At 48.3% G+C, this 25664-nt stretch overlaps 1 protein-coding gene across 1 annotated transcript in view; it reads left to right on the top strand.

The window, feature by feature from the left end:
* The window catches only part of DAP3 (death associated protein 3), a 996586-nt gene that overhangs the window by 835180 nt on the left and 135742 nt on the right, over positions 1 to 25664 (top strand). The window contains exon 12 of the mRNA XM_069650015.1: positions 13610 to 13706. Within this exon, the coding sequence (XP_069506116.1) occupies positions 13610 to 13706 (97 nt within the window). The remainder of the gene's footprint in view (positions 1 to 13609; positions 13707 to 25664) is intronic.

Here is a 25664-nt window from a genome sequence, read left to right as displayed (position 1 = left end):
TGTACGGGGGCGGTTGCTGCATCGTATGTGTGGTCGGTGGTGGTGCTGTGCCCAGCCCTTGCCTGCCGCCGAGGCACGCTGCAGGCCCAGGCTGAGGTCGGCTGTGTGTGCTTCGTTCACAATGTGGTATTCCCATCTAGCTTTAAGGGTTTGGTGCCGTGTGTTGCTGCAAATTATAGGGAATACCATGACTTTGCTCGTTTACTGTATCGGGTGGCCGCTAAACGTTATACTTCGGAGAGGTTGTGAGGGAATGTTACCACTTTGAAGAATGTAGCAACAACAGATGGTGATTTTATATGAGTGAAGTAATGCAGGCGGATGAATGGGGGAAGTCAGGGTGGGCACACGGGGGCGAGGACGTTAATTCGAAATTTTATCCAGGGTAGGAGGGTAAAACTGGGGCCTGTGGGGCAAAGGACTTATCATGAGGCGCTCTCCGCTAGTGAGCAGTGGTGGGCGTAGAGAGGCAGAGAGCGCAGCAGCACAGACCAATCTATTATTGTGATCTTGGTGTTTTCAGGGATCGTTATTGGATGCGGGCCACGGGCATAGCCTGCCCCCTTACACGTGTTCTCATCGTGCAGAATAGTTAAAGCGGTGCAATGTACCAGAGTTTGCTAGCCGTCTTGCATCGGGCCAGTTCTGTTGTTTGAAAGGGATTGATGGTGGTAACATAGGGAAGGAGGTTTCACAATGTGGGGTGCAGTTCATATTAATTACGCAGTGTTTGCTGGGTGGTAGATGCTTCTTTCTGGAAATATGAGCGTTTTTGGTGTCCATGCGGTGCCTTATGGAAATGCGAGTTTGGAAGAAAGAAGCCAAAAAACGAGAAAATAAACATTCCGAAGGGGTGGCAGGATGGGTTGTCGATTGAGGGAATGTGGGTTGAGGGGAAGGCGGATTGGATATGAGCAGAGATCTTCATCGCTGTTGTCCCAGCAATAAAGGAGCTGTGATAGTTCAGTGAGTTAACGCACAGACGGCAGCCACTTGAACGTTGTGGGGTACACTTCCCTTTCCATGAACGTCGTGCCAGCGAAAAAGCAGGGTTTTGCTCTGCATTAGAGTAAACTGGTTGTGGAATGTGGATATACAAGGGAAGGGGGTGTTTTTAGCTGTTTGGGCTTGTTAGTTTGTAGGGCGTTTCAGTTTTTACCAGGAGCCAGGGACAAAGGGATTTGGGTCACGTAGTGACCAAGCAAGTTGGGAATGGCGGGAGCCACATTGCCACAGGGGGGCACCCAGATGAGGTACAGTGCGGGCACTAGAAGTCAGTTACAGTTCATCAATTGCTATTGCATACGTTTAATTGAATTGCATTCGATCATCACATATTTCGGAAAGGGTAATCTCGGTGTGCAAAGTGAAAAATAACGAGGGAATATTCAGGGGGGAGAGCAAATCAGGTGGGTATGCATGGGAGCTGGAATTGCGGCCAGAGGGCGAGTGGTGGCGGCCAAGAGTCCAGTGTTGGTTGGGGGTCAATGGGGGTACTAAGTAGGGTGCGGCCTGTGTTTCGTTGTTTGCCATGCAGCCATTGCTCAGGAATTTAGGGGCTCGTGAAATTAACAAAATTGGGATCCGGGCACTCCGCATATTTGAATGCTTTAATGAAGCGGGGTGAGGAGGTGGTTGAATAGGATTTTGATTTTCATATGCCGGGGCTGGAAATGGGCTCTGGGATGTTGCTACAACATGATGGTCATGAGGGGGATCCAAGCGGGCACAAGATGTTAGAAAACTAACAGGTAGCTGTACAGGCAAGTTAGGCCCCACATTTAGGAACCCTAGATGAAGGAATGTTTCCAACAGTCCTCAGTCCCTGTTAGGCAGAATCCTGTGCAGTACCCTTGGGGAACACTGCAAAAAGATTAAGACTACAGGAGTAAGCAGTAAACCCAATTGGTAGCAGTCTGCACAACCCAGATTTACCTGGTAGTTGTGGCTGAGCAGTCAGACTTCTCTCAAGAAGAGTAGCGCAGTATGTAGAGTATACACAATAGGGCCAAAACACAGTAGAGCAAATAAACACTGACCAGAGCTTTGTATAAAAAGTATATAATTATTTATTTAAAACACACTTTATGTCATATACTAGCACTCTCAATCAAAAGCAAGTTAAAACACAGTCAGGTAAAGTATACACACCTCCCTTAATAGTTATCAGACAAGTCAGGGTTAAAACACTACTATTTGTTAGAACAGATGTGAGCGCTTAACCAAGATGGCACTCTGATAATGTAGTTAAAGGGAGAGAAAAAGGCAGAGCATAAGAATAGAACAGTTCCCAACACTTTTGAGTTCAGAGCAAGGGGAGAAAGGCAGGTTATTCTGTAGAGCCAAAGTTCATAGACCAGGCCCACTTTAAATGGAGCAAAGCGAAATGTGCCCAAGATCACACGGTTTAAAGTGCACTGAAAGTCTTTGCAGAGTGTTCAAAAGAGGTTGGGGATATTGAAAAGATATAGTTAGAAGGCTTGGAGCCAACCCAGTTTAGAAGCCAAGGATTTAGGGGTCACCTTTAGCAATCTGTAGAAAGGGAGGCCAGGCAGGACACAGTACCTTAAAGAGAAAGGAAGCTCCAGCAGGGGCAGTTGTTCCTGGCAGTGGTTGAAGTTCGTGGTTCTGACCAGGGGAAGAGAAGATCTCGTCGAGGAGGGACCGTGGAGTCGTTGCACTGCACAGGGATGAAACCAGCCGTGGAGTTCCCGATTAAAAGGTGCGGTCCTTTTATTCGTGGTCAAAAGTGGTGAGCTTGGCTATCCGGCCGCCGGGGTGCTTGGCACGGGCAATTCGACCAAGAGACGTCTTTGGAAGGCAAAAAAGGGCGAACTGGTTGAGCCCACCAGCTCAGGGGAAGAAGACTCGTCCAGTAGAAGATCTTCTCTTGTCATCGGGAAAGTGGTGAGGTATTAGCAGCAAGGCTTCACCGGTGGTGTCGTTGTTGCAGATGGCTCAGCTTCTTCCCTCTTCGGATTCTTGGGTCCTGTGGCGACTTCTGAATTTCCAGTTCCAAAGGCACTGCTTTTATGCAGAAAAACCCCCATTCATCAGCCTAGCTGTCAATCACACATGCTAAGTGGTGAGCCGGGCGGCTTACCACTGGGCCAATCATAGTAGAGTGCGACTTGGGTTGCTAAGGCAACACAGTCCAGGGTGCCAATTCCCCACTCCACCCTTCCTGTTGAACCCAGACAGAGTGGCACCATTTGGAGGGCTTCTAGGGAAAAGCCCGCCAAAATAGTGGAACAAAGGGCTCGACCTTGGTCAGAGTTACAGAGACGGACACAAACGCCATTTTAGAAAAGAGTTCTGGTAAAAAGACCCAACCGGTGACTTAATATTAAATAAATAAACCGGCGGTATCTAACATTGCACCAAAAAGTGGTGCGTTTAAAATAAATGGGAAAATCACATAGAGAGTATTCCGGTGGAATATTTCGCGTGGTAACCACTGCTACCAGCCAGAAAACTCGATGGGGGAACGGGATAGTAACCCCTCGAAAACAGACCCAGGGGCAATCAAATTACCTCTTACCAATACTTCCACAATATGATGGTTTGTACTGGTTCTGTTCACAATTTTGGACTAGTAAAGCCAATGGTGACTTTACATGCCCTGGGTGACAGTAGTCCGTCCCAGGGTATGGAGTCTATTTTTGGGGGTCACTGTGACACCACTGTGGTACTGCACTGAGGGTGCTGTGTACCACACATACAGAAAAACAGATGATACCCTATGGAGTGAAAAGAAACCCCTAGCCCATAAGCACATAACAAGTCAAAGACATACCTCAAATCATGCCTAAGAGTGGGAGTAAAAGAGTCTCACTCTTAGCAGGAGAAAAAAACAAACCCCAAAAATCCAGCAAAGCTGTTGGGGGACTCACTAGGTTTGGGAAATTAGCCTTATAAGAGAATTCTCCCTAACACTCGCCCCCCCCCCCCCAGACCAAGGGACAGGAGGACTGAATCCACTCCTGCATGAATCTCATTGCTCTAGTCAGTTACAAACATCCTAGAGAGACCATCAGCATTTTGGTGGTGACACCCTGACCTGTGCTCAATGGTGAAATCAAACCCTTGAAGGCAGGTTGACCATCTCAATAGTTTTGGGTTTTCCCCTCGTATTTGCATTACCCATCTCAAGGGTTGGTGGTCAGTCTGAATAACAAAAGTAGAACCATACAAGTATGGCCTAAACTTCTTCAGAGCCCACACTCTCTTTCAATGGTTGTCCACCTTGTTTCAGGATCCTTCAGTTTTCTACTGATGAAGCAAATGGGGTGTTCCCTGCCTTTCTCATCCAGTTGGCTAAGGACTGCACCTATACCTGCATTAGAAGCATCACTTTGTACAATGAAAGTTTGGTGATAGTCAGGAGCTCTGAGTACTGGCGCTTGACAAAGGGCTTTCTACAGGTTTTCAAAGGCCTGATTGCACACCTCATTCCATTTGACCTTTTTAGGGAATTTAGGAGAGGAGATCACATTCAGTGGAGAAGCTATGGTCCCATAGTTCTCTATGAAATTCCTGTAGTACCCAGTGAGGCCTAGGAAGGCTCTCAGCTGGGTCTGAGTAGTAGGTGTTGTCCAATTTTGCACAGCTTCAATCTTACTGACTGGTTAAAGGCCTTATTTTACCACCTCCTACCTCATGTCCAAGGTAGACCACTTTACTCTGCCCAATCTGGCATTTACTTGCCTTTATGGTCAGATTGGCCTTCTCAAGGGCCTGCAAAACCTGTCCTAAGTGGTCAACATGCTCTTCCCAGGAGTGGCTGAACACTGCAATGTCATCCAAGTATGCCATGCAGAAGTCCTCCATCCCAGTCAGAACCTTATTTACCATCCTTTCGAAGGGAGCAGGTGCATTCTTCAGTCCAAAAGGCATAACCTTAAATTGGTATAAGCCAACTGGGGTAGAAAATGCAGTTTTCTCCTTGGCATGGTCTGTCAGGGCTATTTGCCAATAGCCTGACGTCAGATCAAATGTGCTGAGGAACTTGGCTGCACCAAGTTTATCCACCAACTCATCTGTCCTTGGCAAAGGATGGGCCTCAGTCTTGGTGACTGCATTAAGAGCTCTGTAGTCCACACAGAATCTCAGTTCTTTGGATCCTGCCTTTGGTACTAACACAACTGGGCTAGACCATGGACTAGTAGAGGGTTCTATTGCCCCGAGGTCAAGCATCTTGCTGACCTCTCCCTTGATGTGGGTTCTTACATTCTCTGACATTCTGTGTCCTCTGCTTTTTACTGGCAGACAGTCACCAGTGAGTATATCATGCTATCCCAAAGGGGTCAAGCCTGGTGAAAGTGAGAACAGGAAGGCAAACTGATTTAACATAGATTTGCTGAGGTTGCTCAGGTGTCAGATTTGAAGAGAGATTAACTCCTTCAATCTTTTCATCCAAAGGTAAGCCTCTGAGGAGATCGGGGAGAGGTTCACTCTCTTCTTCCTCTGCTGCTGAAGCTAGAAGCAAAGGTCCTACTTCAGGCCTAAAGACATAAGCCTTTAGTCTGTTGGTCTGGAAGACTCTGGGAGCCTCCTTGGGATTGCCCAAGTCCACCATATAGTTGACATCTCCAAGTTTTCCCACAATCTTGAAGGGTCCCATTCATATGTCTTGCAAGGCCCTCTGCCTTGTTGGAATCATAACAAGAACTAGATGGTCTTGAGCGAACTCAACCATGTTAGCCTTTTGGTCATGCCAATGTTTGACCAAAGCTTGACCAGCCTTCAAGTTATCACTAGCTTGAGCCATCATCTGTGACATTCTCCTCCAGAGTCCTATCACGTAGTCAGTCACTCTGACTGGCTTGGGGGAAGGAGCACTCTCCAACCCCTCCTTAATCTGGGCCAATGGACCTCTGACTGGATGGCCATAGAGAAGTTCAAAGGGACTATAGCCTATTCCCTCCTGAGGGACTTCTCTCTAAGCAAAGAGAAGGCATGGCAGTAGAAGGTCCCACTTTCTTCTAAGGGGTTCTTCTAAAGCACCTAACATGCTCTTCATTGTTCTATTAAACCTTTCAACCAACCCATTTGTCTGTGGGTAGTAGGCGGTAGAGAACTTGTAGGTAACTCCACAGTTTTTCCACATGGCTTTCATGTAGTGGGACATAAAATGTGACCCCCTGTCAGAGAGTACCTCCTTAGGAAACCCAACCCTGGTAAAAAATACCAAGGAGGGTCTTAGCCACAGCCTGAGCTCTAACAGTCCTCATAGGAATTGCCTCAGGGTATCTAGTAGCATGGTCTACTACAACAAGGATAAACCTGTTGCCTGAGGAGGTTGGAGGATCAAGGGGACCAACAATGTCAATCCCTACCCTCTCAAATGGGACTCCCACCACTGGGAGAGGCACTAAAGGGCCCACATTCTTGGAACCACTCTTGCCAGAAGTTTGGCAGATGTGACAGCTCTTGCAAAACTTATCCACCTCAGCCCCATCTTTGGCCAGTAAAAGTAGAGTGAGAGCCTTTCCTTGGTCTTCTTGAAACTGAAGTGACCAGCCAAAGGAATCTCATGGGCTAGCTGCAAGAACTGAAGTCTGTTTTCTTGAGGGACTACAAGTCGTTTGTAGTCTCCAGGTGCCAACTCAGTCGGTTCACTGTAGAAGAGGCCATCTTCCCAGTGCAACCTATACTTCCCAGGCTCTTGCCCATCAGCCTGAGAAGCTGCCTGGTGGCGGAGACCTTCCAGAGTTGGACATTCTCTTTGGGCCTTACGGAAAGCTGACCTTCTGGGTCCACCTTCTGCCAGTAAAGACTGCAGCTCAGGATGGATCCGCAGGGTCCAGATCTCCAATAGGTTCTTGGCCTCATACTAGCTCTTCTTCAGAGTCTAGTTCAACCACACAGGGTTGTACCGCCCTCTCAGCCTCAGCTGGAAGTGGAGTTACAGGTGTAACTTTGGACAACCTGGGGGAAGTCCTTGTTGGAAGCACTGGAGTGCTTGCTGCTGGTTTCATCTTAGAAGTCTTGGGTTGCCTCTTTGCTTCTGGTTGCTTAGAGATTGCAGAAATTAGCTCCAGTGGAGTAGGAGTGATTTCTTTTTCCATCATCTCCTTGGGAGAACCTCTCAAGGTTTTCTCCCTTGCAGGTCTGGTTAGTTGCTGTAATCTTTTACTAGGAGGTCTGGTTGTGTGTGACACAACTCCAAGAGTTTTCAGGTCATTTCCCAACAGAACCCTTCCTGGTACCTCACATTGTACACTGACCGGTATCTTCACAGTCATATCATTGCACTGGATGAGAACTGCTAATTGGGGACACATCTGCACAGGCCCTCCAGGTAACTTGGTGAGGCATTTGGGTGCCCTAGCAACCTCCTCTGCCTTGAAAAAAGATTCATCCACCACAGTTATGCTGGCCCGGGTGTCCCTAATGGCAGGAGTCTCCTGACCATTCACCTGGACACTGTCCTTATAATACTCTTTAGTATTATCTGGGATAGAATTATAGACATCTAAATTATGTTGTTCCCACAACCCCAGGGACACTAAAGAAACACTGGCTGAGACTCCAATGGGATCATCAGCCAGTAGTTGAAAGTTTCCACTTGTCATTGGTACTTCCTCCTCTGGAGCGAAGGCTAGGGAGACAAGCTGGACCCCTGAAGGTTTACCCTTACACCTGGGATCTCCTTTCACATGGTCAGTAGAGCCACAAACATAGCATTTTCCAAATGCTTTCTGGAATGGAGGCTTGTTCTGACCTCCTTCTGGTCTGGGACCAGAAGGTACACTAGCCTGATTGGGTTTCCCTTGTGGCTTACCCTTAGAGTTTTGTTTGGGGCCCTCTTTGGAATTGGAATTATTTGAATTCTCTTTGGAGTCCTTTTTAGGCTGTTTCCCCCGATCCTTTTTCTGAGTTGCCCGAGAATCCTTGTGAGTAGCCCTGTTGGCAACCCACAAGTCAGCAGCCTTAGCTAGCTTCTTGGAATCTAATTCCTTTGAATCAGCCAAGTTCTGTCTGAGCTCAGGAGAGCAGGCATCATAAATTGACTCCAACATAACAAGATTTCTCATTCCCTCATAAGTGTTCACTCTGTAACCCTTAATCCATCCCTCTAAGTTTTTCAAACTTTCACTCACCCTGGTGTTAGGGAGAATTCTCTGTAAAGGCTAATTTCCCAAACCTAGTGAGTCCCCCAGCAGCTTTGCTGGATTTTATTTTTTATTTTTTTCTCCTGCCAAGAGTGAGACTCTCTTCCTCCCACTCTTAGACATGATTTGAGGTGTTCCTTTGACTTAGTATGTGTTCTATGGGCTATGGGGTCCCTTACCCCTTAGGGTTTCATGTGTTTTTGATATGTGGGTTACACAGCACCCTCCGTGCAGTAACCCAGGGGTGTCGTAGCGACCCCCAAACATAGACTCCATACCCTGGGACTGACTACTGTCTCCCAGGGCATGTAAAGTCACCATTGGCGTTACTAGTCTTAAATTGTGAACATAACCAGTACAAACCATCATATTGTGGATGTACTGGTCGGGGCAATTCGATTGCCCCGGGGTCTGTTGTTCGAGGGGGCACTGTCCAGTCCCCCCCCCAACCGAGTTTTGGCTGGTGGCAGTGGATACTACTTTTTATATTCGATCGCAAATATATTCCTATGGGATTTTCACATTGTTCGAGGCTACCACTTTTTAATATAGCCTCGAACATACCGCCGGTTTATTAAATGAATATAAATTCCCCGGTTGGTATTTTTTGCCGAAACTTGGTTCCAAAATGGCGTTTGTGTTCGCTTCTGTGACTCCAACCCAAGTCGAGCCCTTTGTTCCACTTTTTGGCGGCTTCTCCACAGAAGCCTCCAAAAGTGGTGCTACTCTGTCTGGGTACCACTGGGGTTGTGGGAGGGGGTTTAGGCACCCTGGACTGAGTTGCCTCGGCAACTCAAGTCGCACTCTTGTGTGATTGGCCCAAGTGGTGAGCCGCCCGGCTCACCACTTAGCATGTTTGAGTGACAGCAAGGCTGAATGAATGGGGGTTTTCTGCATAAAAGCGGGGCTTTGGGGACTGGGACTTCAGACGTCGCCACATGACTTAAAGAATCCGAGGAGGGAGAAGCCGAGCCGACCTGCAACAACGACACCACCGGTGGAGCCCTGCTGAACCGTCTCACCACTTTTCCCGACGACAGAGGAGATCTCCAGCCCGGAGAGTCTTCTTCCTTTGACTGGTGGGGATAATCAGTTTGCCTGTCTTTTTGCCTTCCTGGACCATCTCATGGCCGCCTTGCCCGTGCCAAGCACCCCGGCAACCAGAATACCACGATTTACCACTACCACGAAGAAAAGGGTGGTACCTTGTAACCGGGAAACTCTGCGGCTGGTTTCTTTCCTGGCAGTGCAACAACCTTCAGCTTTCCTCCACGTCGAGACCTCCTCTTCCTCTGGACGAAACACTGACTTGCACCCGCTGCCAGGAACAACTGCCCCCGCTGGAGCGTTCTTCCCATTTTCAGGTACTGTGTCCCGCCTGGCTTCCCTTGCGACAGATCGTTCGGGGTGACAGTAAATCCTCGACTTTCTAACCTGGGTTGGCCTGGGGCCTGTTAACTAACTTTTCCTGACTTGATCTCAATCTTTTATGAACTATCTACAAAGACTCTTTGGGCATAACCCCACTGTGTGATCCTGGACACATTTCGCTTGCTCTCTCAAAGAGTGGGCCTGGCATTTGAACTTCCTTGCTCTCCAGTAGACTTTGCCTAACCTGCCTCACTGTGGTTCTTTGGAAAGTATTGAAATTGTGTGCTTTCATAACTTTGCCTTTTCCCATCCTTTTTCTATAACTTATTAGAGTGCCATTTTATGTTAAGCGCTCTCCTCTGTCTGAAAATAAGTGGTGTTTCTCACTAAGACTTGTCTAATAAGTAATTAGGGTTGTATATATATAATAGTGACTGTGTGTTGAATTTACTTACCTCTTTGTGTGCTAGTGTAATTTACAAGTGTCTTTAAATAAATAATTATATACTTTTACACCAAAGCTCTGGTCAGTGTTTGCTTGTGCTACTGTATCTTTGTACCTATTGTGTATACTCTATATACTGCCTAACTCATCTTGAGAGAAGTCTGACTGCTCAGCCACAGCTACCAGGTAAATCCATATTACCTTCATCACTGTTGTCTACAAAGTATATAATTATTTATTTAAAACACACTTTATGGTATATACTAGCACTCTCAATCAAAAGCAAGTTAAAACACAGTCAGGTAAAGTATACACACCTCCCTTAATAGTTATCAGACAAGTCAGGGTTAAAACACTATTTGTTAGACCAGATGTGAGCGCTTAACCAAGATGGCACTCTGATAATGTAGTTAAAGGGAGAGAAAAAGGCAGAGCATAAGAATAGAACAGTTCCCAACACTTAAGAGTTCAGAGCAAGAGGAGAAAGGCAGGTTATACTGTAGAGCCAAAGTTCATAGGCCAGGCCCACTTTAAATGGAGCAAAGCGAAATGTGCCCAGGATCACACGGTTTAAAATGCACTGAAAGTCTTTGCCGAGTGTTCAAAAGAGGTTGGGGAGATTCAAAAGATATAGTTAGAAGGCCTGGAGCCAACCCAGTTTAGAAGCCAAGGATTTAAGGGTCACCTTTAGCAATCTGTAGAAAGGGAGGCCTGGCAGTGGTTGAAGTTCATGGTTCCGACCAGGGGAAGAGAAGATCTCGTCGAGGAGGGAACGTGGAGTCGTTGCACTGCACAGGGATGAAACCAGCCGTGGAGTTCCCGATTAAAAGGTGCGGTCCTTTTATTCGTGGTCAAAAGTGGTGAGCTTGGCTATCCGGCCACCGGGGTGCTTGGCACGGGCAATTCGACCAAGAGACGTCTTTGGAAGGCGAAAAAGGGCGAACTGGTTGATCCCACCAGCTCAGGGGAAGAAGACTCATCCAGTAGAAGATCTTCTCTTGTCGTCGGGAAAGTGGTGAGGTCGTTGCAGCAGGGCTTCACCGGTGGTGTTGTCGTTGCAGATGGCTCAGCTTCTTCCCTCTTCGGATTCTTGGGTCCTGTGGCGACTTCTGAAGTTCCAGTTCCAAAGGCCCTGTTTTTATGCAGAAAACCCCCCATTCATCAGCCTAGCTGTCAATCACACATGGTAAGTGGTGAGACGGGCGGCTCACCACTGGGCCAATCAGAGTAGAGTGCGATGTGGGTTGCTAAGGCAACGCAGTCCAGGGTGCCAATTCCCCACTCCGCCCTTCCTGTGGAACCCAGACAGAGTGGCACCATTTGGAGGGCTTCTGTGGAGAAGCCTGCCAAAATAGTTGAACAAAGAGCTTGACCTTGGCAGAGTTACAGAGACGGACACAAACGCCATTTTAGAAAAGAGTTCTGGCAAAAAGACTCAACCGGTGACTTAATATTAAAGAAATAAACCAGCGGTAGCTTTAACATTGCACCAAAAAGTGGTGCGTTTAAAATCAATGGGAAAATACCATGGAGAATATTCCGGTGGAATATTTCGCGTGGTAACCACTGCCACCAGCCAGAAAGCTCGACGAGGGGGGACGGGATAGTGCCCCCTCGAAAACAGACCCAGGGGCAATCGAATTACCCCGTACCAGTACTTGCACAATATGATGGTTTGTACTGGTTCTGTTCACAATTTTGGACTAGTAAAGCCAATGGTGACTTTACATGCCCTGGGAGACAGTAGTCAGTCCCAGGGTATGGAGTCTATGTTTGGGGTTCACTGTGACACCCCTGTGGTACTGCACTGAGGGTGCTGTGTACCACACATACAGAAAAACAGATGATACCCTATGGAGTGAAAAGAAACCCCATAGCCCATAAGCACATAACAAGTCAAAGACATACCTCAAATCATGCCTAAGAGTGGGAGTAAAAGAGTCTCACTCTTAGCAGGAGAAAAAAACAAACCCCAAAAATACAGCAAAGCTGCTGGGGGACTCACTAGGTTTGGGAAATTAGCCTTATAAGAGAATTCTCCCTAACAGTCCCGCCACTGCACCAGGAAGCAAGGACACCCTGAGACTCACATTGACCTTTCGACACAGCCTATAGGCGTAATCTCACTACCAGGAGTGCTTCCGCCAAGTAGTTTAATCACGTTGTCAGGTGGCCGCTAGGAGCCACCTGATGGTGCCGAGGAGGGAAATCCATGCATTGCTTGCGTGGTTGGGGAAACCCTTTTGGTTTACTTTACTTTATTGCATTTATCTTGCGCAACCATAAACCCATAGGTGTGAGGGCGCGGACAGGTACAGAAAACAGAAAAAAAGGAGACAGAGAGAACCGGGAACCGAGAGGTGGTCTAAGAGTAGTAAACTACTACTTGAAGAGGAAGGTTTTTAGGTCCTTCTTGAAGTTGCTAAGTGATGCAGAATTTCTCAGCTGACCAGGTAGGGTGTTCCAAATAGCCGGTGCTGCAATGGCAAAGGCACCGCATTGTACTTTTTTGGTCTTGAATTTGGGTTGATGAAGCATGTTCTGATTATTGGAGTGTAAATTTCTGATATTAGATTTTATTCCTATGTACCTTTGAAGGTAGGTAGGCATGGTTCCCTTAAGACATTTGAAGGTGATGACCATGAGTCTGAGGGTAATACGCGCCTCCACTGGCAACCAGTGCAAGGCGCGCCGGGCCTCAGAAACATGTGCTCTATAGGCTAGACCAGTGATAGCTCTGACGGCTCCATTCTGAACCACCTGAAGGCGGTTGGGAGGAGAATGGGAGGGAGACTATTGCCAGCTCTAAGCTGGTGCTAGGGGTAGCAAATCTCTGGCCAGCCATCATTTCCCTCTGCCACTCACTGAATCAAGAAGCCTGTTTTGCCATTCTGTTTAATAAAGGCACGGTGGAGGCGGGGCTGAAACGAGCTACTACCAGCAAAGCTAGTAATGTACCACTGATCAGATGCTGCCATGACAGAAGGGTCGGGGGAAGGAGGTGAATGCTAACCTGTATTTGCCGGCCTTCAACCCTGCAGCTCTGCATTCCTTCAACCAGCCCCTGTCACTCTACTTTCTGACAGAGTAAGAGTGGTCTATCCAGCAACTCATGTAAGGGCAGCACCACAAGCCAGTTTAGACAGTTGTTTGTGCTAGTCTCATGATTTGCCAAATTGTGCGGCTTGTACTTTTGACCAACGGTTTTTGAAAATACCCCATTTGACACAACTCTTCCAAAAAGTGCACACAGAAGTACAAACAAATATGAACTACTCTTTTTTGGTGCTGGGCTTATTTGAGGTTTTGGCTATTAAGTGGCACTTTAGCATCACCTATAAGCCGAAACTATTGGAATAGAGTACATCTAGGGAGAAATGGCATATGAGGGGACACATATCTTGTAGGTGTTGTTTGATTATTTACATACCCATCGACTGTCCATGGCCATGATAATCCCTATGACCATTACCACCCACTTCCTGCCCCGCCCCTCTCATACCCTCCCAATGCATATCCTCCTCGGATCTCTTAGAGCTCAAGCCTTAACATCAAACTTTGTGCTCAAAGTTCCTGCCAGTGTTTTTTCAAAGCAGTCTTCTGAGAGTTAATGACATAATTAGAGTTGCAGTATTTGCCAATGCATTAATCAAACCCATTTTAAACTTGGCTCTAGTTTCTGAAGGAGATGCAAATCAGAGATGTATGGCTGTTTGGTACAGAAGTAAGGAAGTCCATTAAAGAACTGCAAACAGTACAACGCAACGCTGAAGGTAACTTGTTGAATCAGAAGAAAATGGGGTAATTGGGTTCATACACTTCCTGTGGCAACATGGACCTTGACACTGCTACATATGATGATCCATTCTTGTATGAAATGTCACAATACACTGATATTGTAACCATATTTTTCTTAGTGTACTGAGGCATAATGCTTTATGGGGCATGTGGGGGTGTGGTCAAATTACATCACTTCCTGTGAGGTCACGTGGGGTGTGTGGTCAAACAATACCACTTCCTGTGATGTCACGTGGGGTGTGGTCAAATGTCATCACTTCCTGTGATGTCACTCTTGGGGGTGTGACATTGTGATGTCACTTCCACTACCCCTGGCATTTTGGTGAAATGACGTCCCGGACCCTGTCCCCCTTCCGATACCTCCAACTCAAAGGAGTCCTCACTGAACCATCGTGGGGGGATACCCTTAGGAGAGACCACACCGACTTTGAGAAACTCCTCCTCTCCGCCTGGGGTTCTGGGGGGGGTGATATCTCGCCTCTACAGACTCTTTCTGCTCTCCGCCCCAAGGGATCCACCACCGGCAACCACACAATGGGGGATGGACCTAGGGGAGGAAATTGATGATGAAAGGTGGTCTGAAATGTGTAGGAGGGCCAATCGCTCCACGGCCTCGCTCCAATACCTTCACCAGGCCCTTAAGGTATTACACAGATGGCACTACCCTCCGCAGAGGATTGCTAGAATGAGGCCGGGATACGACCCACATTGCTGGAAGTGTAGGACGATAAGGGGGGGACTATATCCATATGTGGTGGGGGTGCCCGGTGGTCCAAACGTATTGGGGGGAGGTATTATCCTGGATCAAAGGGGTTGACAGAGTCGAGAGGTCGCCCTGCTCCTGGCTCCTCCTCTTTGGGATTGATACAGGAGATGGTCATGAGGGCACCCAGGACCACATGTTACAGGTTATGCTGGTGTCAGCCAGGTGCTGTCTTGCACAGAAATGGAAAAGCCCCGGTATGCTGGGGGAAACGGTATGGGTAACTAAAGTACGGGCCATTAACGACATCTAGTTCCTTACGCTTCTGATTGACGAGTCCAAGTAAAATATGGAGGAAATATGGCTCCCCTTCTTTGATAAATACGGACGCCCTGCCTAGTGAGACCCACTCAGACTGGGCTAACTGACTAACTGAGAGCTGCCTAATGCTCGGCCCAAAACTTTGGCGTGCAAAGTGACAAATCGTAACAACACTGCTACGCTCTTCAAGAACCCATTAGGCGAACTGTATACGAGAACTCGAACTGGAGGTGGGTGGGGGGAGGAACAGGAGGGGATGTGTTATACTTGGTTCTATGTGAACCCATGTTTAAATATGTTTAAATATGTTATGCAATGTTATAACGAAAAATTAATAAAATATGATTTAAAAAAAAAAAGAAATTCGCTGACCAACATAGTAGTAAAGCCCCCCGACTATCAAATTGGGGACAAGGTCTGGTTAGCATAAAAATATGTGCCCATAAAATGGACTCGGACCTTTCGTCCCCGATATCTGGGACCTTATTCTATTGAATCCATAATAAATCCAGTGGCAGTTAAATTAGCCCTACCACCCACTATGCAGATTCATCCTGTGTTTCACGTATCACTCCTGAAACCGGTACAACCCGGTACTTGGGTTACAACACCACCAAACCCAGTATTAGTTGATTGAGAACCAGAGTTTGAAGTAAAGGATATCCTAGACTCAAAATACACCAGATACAAACTATACTACTTAGTTGATTGGAAGGGATACAGCCCTCAAGACAGATCATGGGAACCTAGTTAATACATCCATGCACCTCGCTTAATTAAAAAGTTCCATCAGAATTACCCAGCCAAACCGGGACCAGGCAGAAGAGCCACCGTGAGAGGGGCCTTGGGGGGGAGTGCTGTCATGACCCTTGCCCCTGGCCCTCACTGGCAAGTCAGCCTTCCAGTTAGGGCAGGTCAAAGGCCTTAAAACCTCATCCAAGACTCTCTTGGAGTCAGTCCTGGCGCCTTTGGCGCCAGGCTCATAACAATCATGAAGACCAACATTAGAATGGGACTATTTACTAGGGACTATTTAACTTGTGGGGGAGGGGGTGGGTTCAGCCAACATGGAGGCACACACATAGCTCAGTTACAAGGAACTGAGCTATGCGGTCTAGTCTTTTGGGTGTGGCAAGCCTGGGACTACTTTACCTGGACTACTTTGGGTGCGGCAGGCCTGGGACTATTTTACCTGGACTACTTTAATTGAGACTATTTAAACCACACCCAAACAGCAGCACGTGCTTTGCGTTATTCTGCTGTGGGTAGTGTAATGCTCAGATCCAGATCTTTGATGCCAGTTTACCTGAAGCCAAGGACCTGCAGAGAGAGAAAGAACACTACGAAACTTACCTGGAACAATATCATGTCTTCAATCCATCGCTGACTTCAGTTCCACTCACCTGTAGGTACGAACTCCATCATCCGGCACCGCATGCATCCTGGAATACCATAACCTGGAAAGAGGAGAAAGAAAGACAGCATTAGTAAGCGTTTGCTCACGTTTCTTCCCGAATGAAGAAAGCTACACAATTCTTACCTGGGTAGTCATCTCCTGGTCAGTATCATTGCTGGAACATTACGGCGCTCGGCGAGGAACATCGCAACCTGCAAGGAGAGAAAAGACACAGGTTAGCAATATAAAAGGCGAAACAGCGGCACAGGTCGCACATTACTCAACAGACCGCATCGCGTACACCGCGCTTTCGCCTACCAGCCCATGCTCATCTTCAAACTGCATGACAACACCAAAATACCTTTCCATACCTAAAAGGAAAGAAGCAAGACCTTATTCGAACTAAGAGGAACATAAGAACTGCATATAAAGACTGTAAAGCAGCAAACCTACAGAGTCGCAGCAGGCCTGGATTCCCACAGGGGGGGCTTGCACCAGTGAAGTAACCTGGTCGCTGCTCGCCCCCCACATCTACGCACCCCTGCCAGGAGCAGGACGGAGAATCCACCTTTTACAATATTAAGGTGAGGAGAAGGCCCAAGGGGGAGGAAGGAATTGAGGCCAAGGGAGGTGGGAAAACATAAAGACAATCTGGTATTGAATCCAGCTCTCCTATATTGCAGATCCATCTTTAACCAGAGGCATTACCAAGGGACCGGGAGAGGGTTTGAGAGTGCAAATCATCCAACCAGGGCTGGGTGGCATCCCCGTGGATATCAGGTGAGCGTAACAGGCACTGATAGTGCAAGGGATAATCCAGGTGAAGGTATATATGCTAATATGCTATTACGGGCCTAACCAAGATACGACAGACTCTCTACAGTGGACTGAGAGGCAATTGGAGGACATCCCTGAAGGGGAGATTGTGTGGGCAGGGCATTTTAACACAGTCCTGGACTCGGCCCAGGATCGGACAGGCAGCGCCCCACGTCTGGGTAGTAGAAGCTCTGATTGGATACAGGGAATGCTAGTGGTGTGGGGAATGGAGGATGTATGAAGAGTGAGGAACCCGGTGATGGGTCAATACACACACTACTCGGCCCCACATAATTCTGCTGCACGCATAGATTATTTCTTGGTATCCCATATGCTTTTGGGGCTCATGACTGGGGTGGGGATATTGGCACGTACTCTCTCGGATCATGCTCCCCTTCTGCTGTCTATCTGCCTGAGGAGGTGCGGGGGGGGTCGAGGCCTTCCTGGAAATTTAAGAGCGAGGGATTATCAGACGCAGTCTTTATAGAGGAACTGTCGGCTGCTATTGATTCTTACTTTGAGGTTAATGAGGGGTCGGTGACCTCGGTGGGCACTCTGTGGGAGGGATTCAAAGGATTAGGGGGGTGTGCATAGCTAAGGAAGTGGGAATTCTTAGACAGATACGGAAGGAGTTGGCTGACAAAGAAGAGGCGATTCGCATCTTGCAATTAGGGGCCCCTACGCCGACCAAACCGCAACAGGGGGAAATCATGCAGAGACACCAGGAGTTTCATGCTTTCGCTCAGAGGGAGGTGAAATATTTGTGGGACAGTGTGGCCCCTCGCCAGTATGGGGTGTCATGATGCCTACCCCCGGAGCACCAGGCCAGGCCCAGCACCGCCGGGAGCAGGCATCACGCCCCCGGGTAAAAGCCCAGCGGCCCTTTATAGGGGCTCTTTGGACTCTGTCCTGGTGCCGTTGGCGCCAGGCTCATGTTGGACATCAGTCCTGGCGCCATAGGCGCCAGGCTCATAAGGAGAAGTGTTTGGTGCACTTACCTGATGCAGACCATGCTGCATGAAGAACCAAGCCAAATGAGGCTTAGGAGGGACTATTTTTCTGAAGGAACTATTTTGTTACTTGGGTGGGGCTGTGGAAGAATACTCACCTGGCACTTCTCCCAAAGCTATTTAAGCCACGCCCGGACAGCCACACGTGCTTCGCGTTGTTCTGCATCCCAGCAGCTGAACGCTCACCGTGTCTGCTCCTGCACCTGGACTCCAGCCACGCCCGCCTCGAACCTGGAACACCTGTAAGGGAATAAGAGAAGAGAAAGGTGAAAACCAAGAACTTATTCAACCTTCTTACCTGCATTCCGGAATCTTCACGCCAGCATTCCTGAAGGAAGACTTCCATTTAAAAGCACCGCGTTGCTTGCTGCAGCGCCGCGCTTCACTCACCTGTTCCCGAGACGCCGCCCGGCTCCATCGCGGCTCTCAGCACCGGTCGCCACATCTCTGCACCTAGGGGAGAGAAGAAGAGATAAAAGGTGAGCAAGGGAACACAAGAGGAAAGCCGAATTTTCAGCCATATTACTTACCGGCTTTTCTTGGTGAACCATTCCACATCTCGGGTCGGCGCCGCATCTTTGGCAGGCATCGCACCCCGGCCCCTATGGGGAAAGGACAGAAGACATTACTGGGGAACTATAAAGACATTTAGAGGGGTCGCCCTCATCACTAACTCACCCGATTTTACCACCGGCAATTTAACCCCTCAACGCCCTCCACGCATCGCCTTTGTCCTGCACCTGAAATAAAGGACAGAAAAAGACAACATAAAAGGTGGCTCACACTTGAACTTTTGCATCTTCATACTTACGGCGTATCGCTCAGAAAAGTCAAGTGGATGTGCCAGCGCCATTCTGAAAACCAGTGAAGTAACTGGACGAACGCGCACCCCTGCACCAGAAGCAGGATGGAGAGTTCATCCTTCCAAACCATAAGGTGAGCTTAAACCGGGGGTTTTGGAGGAAGTCAGAGAAGAACAAAGGGGGAAAGGGGGGAGCAAGCACACTATTCAGCAGACAGTTAATCCCCTTTCTCATCTGCAGAAGGATATTCCTACGGGTCAGACAAGCAAGATTTGGGGGTCCTGTTCAATCAGTGGTCCGAATTCTGCGCATCACGCTTGAAGAGGCCACAGCAACCCAGACCAGACCAGCGCCTCCGTGGGAGCCAGGTGAGTGTTACAGAACGCGAAGACTTCCTACAAATTCCCACCCAGGCGCTATGGAAACTTCCGAGACTGACCAGTTGGCCCAACTACTGGGGGAATTACGGGCCGAAGTACACGCCGCTCGTCAAGAGACTAATGCTCTCAGGAGGGAAGTGATTGTAACAAAGGAAAGAGCTGATGACCTGGCTAGACAGCTTTTGCAAGGTCAAGCTGGACAAACTCCTTTACCCGGTTCCGGAGGGAACCCCGCTCCTGTGTTTTCCAGTAACCCGGTGCAGATTAATCTACCTGGAAACATGCCGCTGGCCCCACCCGAACGCTTTGCTGGGGACCCCAAACGATTCACCGTATTCATGAATCAGTGTCGTTTGCATTTCCTGTGCAGACCTGGGGCCTTCCCTAATGACCAGACCAAGGTAGCCTTTGTATTGTCATATCTCAGAGGCAGTGCTGCCGATTGGTCAGTTCCACTGGTAACTCAAGATGACCCGATTCTTTGTGATTTTCAAGGATTTCAAGCAAGCATGGAAAGGTTATTTGCTCGTCACTCCCAGGGGCAGGCTCTAGATGACGAACTTCTATCTCTGCGACAGGGCAATCAAGACCTCCTTTCCTACATTGCAACCTTTAATAGACTAATTGTGGAAACTGGGTGGCCTGAGGATAAAAGAATCATGTTATTTTATCGAGGTCTACGCAGAGAACTTAAAGATGTCCTGGCCCAAGTTGTAAATCCGCCCCAAGAATGCTCAGAATATATAGACTTAGTGGTCCAATTGGATCACAGACTGCAAAACAGAAAAGCAGATCGGTCCAAGTTTGAGTCCCGGGTGTTAGTCAAGACCCACGCTAACCTCAAGGGGGCTGAAGCCTCTGAGCCAATGCAAATCAGAGGAGTTAAAGGACCTTTAACACAAAAGGAACGTGAAAGAAGACGGCAGATGCATTTATGTCTTTATTGTGGATCCTCTGGATACTTTCTACGAGATTGCCCAGCAAGGCCGCCCAGGAAGGTGGTAGGAGCCGCTGATAAAATCCATGAAACCTCTGTATCGGGAAACGACCCCGCCCGACAAGCGTAGGGGTCCGCTTGCCGAGCTTGAAAACGAACTCTGACCTTGCATTTCACTGTGCCAATGGTCCTCGTAGATCCGGAACAGCCTAAGCGGTTGCATGCAATAAAGGCATACATCGATAGTGGGGCTATAGGAAACTACGTGGATCGTGAATTGGTCTCCAGGATTAACCTTCCCCTGCGTCCTAAAACCAACAAAGGTGTCATCACCACAGTTGATGGAACCGAAATTGCCTCGGGGCCGGTAACACATTCCACAGCTGAGGTGACACTTGTAGGTCCGGACGGCCATCGGGAGGCAGTTGTGTTTGATGTAATCAAGGCTCCACAGTTTCAGGTTATTCTCGGAATCCCTTGGTTAGAGACACATAATCCTCGAATTGATTGGCGAGCGAAGAGAATAACCTTTCCGGAGTGTGCACGAACCTGCTACCCAGAAAATTTGAAGATCAGTCTAGCGTAAGTAACCTCTGTCTCCATGCAACTACCTCCGGAATACCAAGACTTTCAGGACATCTTCCAAAAGGAACAGGCCAACACGTGACCTCCTCACAGATCGTACGATTGCCAAATCGATCTGGTGCCCGGTGCACAACCCCCTTGTAGCAGGATTTATGCCCTTACTGAGCCGGAGAATCTGCATTTGAGACAATATTTAGATCAATACCTAGCCAATGGTTTCATTCGCCCGTCAAAGTCTCCGGCATCCTCGGCTTTGTTCTTCGTGCCAAAAAAAGAAGGCGACCTTAGAACTTGCATCGATTACCGCGCATTGAACCAGATAACTGTTAAAAATCGTTACCCTCTGCCTTTGATCCCTGAACTCCTTGACCAGGTGAAGGACGCTTGCATATACACCAAGTTAGATCTCCGGGGGGCTTATCATCTGGTACGAGTAAAAGAAGGCGACGAATGGAAAATGGCCTTCCGTACAAAATATGGACTATTCGAATACCAGGTGATGCCTTTCGGGTTGTGCAACGCGCCTGCTGCCTTCCAATTCTTCATGAACGATGTCCTTTGGGAACTCATCGATGTCTGTTGTCGTGTATATCAATGAGATTCTGGTGTACTCCTCTTCGGAATCTGATCACAGAAAACATGTCAGGGCCGTCCTTGAGAAATTGCGCCAGCACAAACTGTTTGCAAAGCTGGAAAAATGCGTTTTCCATACCACGGAGGTTGAGTTTCTTGGATTCATCCTGAGACCTAAAGGGGTCCGAATGGACTCAAGGAAAGTGGATGCCATCCTCAAATGGCCATCACCTAGTTCGGTGAAAGGTGTCCAAAGCATGCTTGGTTTTGCCAATTTTTATCGCAGGTTTATCCCGGAATTTTCAACGGTGGTGCAACCCATCACTGCACTCTTGTGGAAGAATAAACGTTTTGAATGGACCGAGGAAGCTGAACAGGCCTTTTCGGAATTAAAAGCTAAATTTACGTGCACACCTATTTTGAAACACCCGCGTCCTGATCTCCCATATATAGTCGAAACCGACGCATCCAGCTTAGCCATGGGAGCTGTCCTGTCTCAGAGAGACCCCGAAACCAACCAACTGCACCCCGTAGCATTTTGGTCCAGAAAGTTCTCGCCGCCGGAGATAAATTATGCAATCACCGATAAGGAATTATTAGTCATTAAGTCCGCCTTTAAGGCTTGGCGGCATTATCTTCTTGGCGCCAGGCATACCATCACCGTGATCACTGATCACCGAAATTTACAATATTTAAAAACTGCCAAGGCTCAGTCTTCACGACAGCTCCGATGGGCTTTATTCTTTGCTGAGTTCGATTTTGTAATCACCTACCGTCCCGGCTGTAAGAATGGCAAAGCAGACGCGCTATCTCGAATTGGAATGGGAGAAATGGACACAAACTCAGATCCTGTGCCGATAATTCCCGAACAAAGAATCTTGGGGATAACCACTTTACAAACCCTTAAAGACTTTCAAGCACGGGTAAAACTATTCTTGGACTCTTCAGCCTTGCAGGATTGGATCAAAAGGGGGTCTGCCTTTTCAATCGACGATGGCTTACCTTACTTCCAAGGACGTTTATTTTTGCCAGAAAAGGAATTGCAAGAACTGCTTATTTCCCGTCATCACGATACTCTGATGGAAGGACATCCTGGCATTGCCAAAACAGAGGAAAAAATTAGACGACAATTCTGGTGGCCGTCCTGGCGAAAGGATATTAAATCTTTCGTGATGTCCTGTGGAGTTTGCGCCCAAAACAAAGGTCAAAAAACAAAACCCGCCGGTCTTCTTCAACCCTTAGACATTCCACCAGCACCTTGGCACACCTTGTCACTAGATTTTATCACGGACCTGCCCTCTTGTAATGGATACAATACTATTCTGGTTGTGGTGGATTTATTTTCCAAGATGGCCCATTTTATTCCGTTGAAAGGATTACCTTCAGCTTTCGTTCTTGCCAAGGAATTCCTCAAAAATATCATCCGTCTGCATGGATTCCCGTCCATACTAATCTCCGATCGGGGAAGCCAGTTTATTTCTCATTTTTGGAAAAAGTGTTGTCAACTGGCACAAATCGACGTAAGACTCTCAACCAGCCACCACCCACAGACCGATGGTCAGACGGAGGGAACGAACCAGACCCTTGAACAATATCTACGATGTATGTTGCACCAATCGGAGGGTAATTGGAAGGATATTTTATGGGTGGCTGAATATGCATACAATAACTCGATACACTCTGGAACTGGTCAGAGCCCCTTTTATACCCTATATGGACTTCACCCTCGTACTTCAGACTTGGACTCACCTTTGAACCTCGAAATGCCCGCAGTGGACCATTTGCATTCTACGATTACTCAAGCCTTCAAGATGCTACAACACTTACAACATGCGAAAGGGAAATACAAAAAGAATGCGGATCTGCATCGAAAGGAGGCGCCTCCATACCAAATAGATCAAGTGTGGTTGGCTACCAAACACTTATCGCTCAAGGGACCTCGGACTTTTAATCCAAGGTATTTAGGCCCTTACTCGATTAAAGCTATAATTAACCCAGTGGCAGTCAAGCTAGATCTACCAGCTAACATGCGGATTCACCCCGTTTTTCATGTGTCGCTTTTGAAACCAGTGGAACCAGATTAATAAAGCCACCAGAACCAATCCAGATAGATGGGGAGCCTGAATTCGAGGTGAAGAACATTTTGGACTCTAGGATCTCAAAAATCAAAACTTTTCTATCTAATTGATTGGAAGGGGTACGGGCCTCAGGAAAGATCTTGGAAACCCAGCGACCACGTACATGCACCTCGGCTAGTAAAAAGGTTCCATTGGAATTTCCCGAACAAACCGAAACCTCCTGGGGAAAAGACCTTGGGAGGGGCCTTGGGGGGGAGTACTGTCATGATGCCTACCCCCGGAGCACCAGGCCAGGCCCAGAACCCCCGGGAGCAGGCATCACGCCCCCAAGTAAAAGCCCAGCGCCCCTTTATAGGGGCTCTTTGGACTCTGTCCTGGCGCCGTTGGCGCCAGGCTCATAAGGGGAAGTGTTTGGTGCACTTACCTGAAGCAGACCATGCTGCACACTCACCTGATGCAGACCATGCTGCATGAAGAACCAAGCCAAATGAGGCTTAGGAGGGACTATTTTTCTGAAGGAACTATTTTGTTACTTGGGTGGGGCTGTGGAAGAATACTCACCTGGAACCTCTTCCAAAGCTATTTAAGCCACGCCCGGACAGCCACACGTGCTTCGCGTTGTTCTTCATCCCAGCAGCTGAACGCTCACCGTGTCTGCTCCTGCACCTGGACTCCAGCCACGCCCGCCTCGAACCTGGAACACCTGTAAGGGAATAAGAGAAGAGAAAGGTGAAAACTAAGAACTTATTCAACCTTCTTACCTGCATCCGGAATCTTCACGCCAGCATTCCTGAAGGAAGACTTCCATTTAAAAGCACCACGTTGCTCGCTGCAGCGCCGCGCTTCACTCACCTGTTCCCGAGATGCCGCCCTGCTCCATCGCGGCTCTCAGCACCAGTCGCCACATCTCTGCACCTAGGGGAGAGAAGAAGAGATAAAAGGTGAGCAAGGGAACACAAGAGGAAAGCCGAATTTTCAGCCATATTACTTACCAGCTTTTCTTGGTGAACCATTCCACATCTCGGGTCGGCGCCGCATCTTTGACGGGCATCGCACCCCGGCCCCGATGGGGAAAGGACAAAAGACATTACTGGGGAACTATAAAGACATTTAGAGGGGTGTCGCCCTCATCACTAACTCACCTGATTTTACCACCGGCAATTTAACCCCTCAACGCCCTCCACGCATCGCCTTTGTTCTGCACCTGAAATAAAGGACAGAAAAAGACAACATAAAAGGAGGCTCACACTTGAACTTTTGCATCTTCATACTTACGGCGTATTGCTCAGAAAAGTCAAGTGGATGTGCCAGCGCCATTCTGAAAACCAGTGAAGTAACTGGACGAACGCGCGCCCCTGCACCAGAAGCTGGATGGAGAGTTCATCCTTCCAAACCATAAGCTGAGCTTAAACCGTGGGTTTTGGAGGAAGTCAGAGAAGAACGAAGGGGGAAAGGGGGGAGCAAGCACACTATTCAGCAGACAGTTAATCCCCTTTCTCATCTGCAGAAGGATATTCCTACGGGTCAGACAAGCAAGATTTGGGGGTCCTGTTCAATTGGTGGTCCGAATTCTGCACATCACGCTTGAAGAGGCCACAGCAACCCAGACCAGACCAGCACCTCCGTGGGAGCCAGGTGAGCGTTACATGGGGAAGGACAGGCCCCGGGTAGGTCACTCGCTAAAGCAACTAGAATGAGTGGGCAGGAAGATAGAATAACTGTAATTACTGATGAGGGTGGGGTGGATCAGTTCAAAGACGAGAAAAGCGTTCTAGAATTTCAAACATTTTATAGCCGTTTGTATTCCGCTCAGTCGCGGGCCACAAAGGAGGATATAGAAGCATTTCTGGACTAGGTGGGTTTATATTGGTGCTCGGATGGGCAAAGGGTGTGATTGAATAGACCATTAACATTGGAGGAGGTGGTTGAGGCTATCGGGTCGTTACCGGGTGGAAAGGCCCCTGGCCCAGACGGCTTCACAGCCGAGTTCTATAAAACGTACGTGACTAAATTAGCGCCATTCTTACTGCAGGTCCATCAGCAGGCAGTCAACGAGGGCCGACTCCCAGAGTACCTCAGAGAAGCTGTGATCGTTGTATTGCTAAATCCTGGTAAACCGGTCGGTGATTGTTCCTCGTATCGGCCGATCTCACTCATTAACATTGACAATAGAATACTGGCCAAAGTATTGGCTGCTAGATTGGCGCCGTTGATGATGACCATGGTCAGGGCTGACCAAGCAGGATTTATCCCAGGGCGGTCGACATCGTTCGGGCTGTGCAGAATGTTCGGTCTGATGGAGGCACTACCAAGCAGCAAACCGGTGATAGC

This window comes from Ambystoma mexicanum, chromosome 1p (genome assembly GCF_040938575.1).
Source record: "Ambystoma mexicanum isolate Mex_15411 chromosome 1p, UKY_AmexF1_1, whole genome shotgun sequence".
NCBI lineage: Eukaryota > Metazoa > Chordata > Amphibia > Caudata > Ambystomatidae > Ambystoma > Ambystoma mexicanum.
Note: the sequence above shows the minus strand (reverse complement) of the source record. Positions and strands in the feature narration are given on the sequence as shown.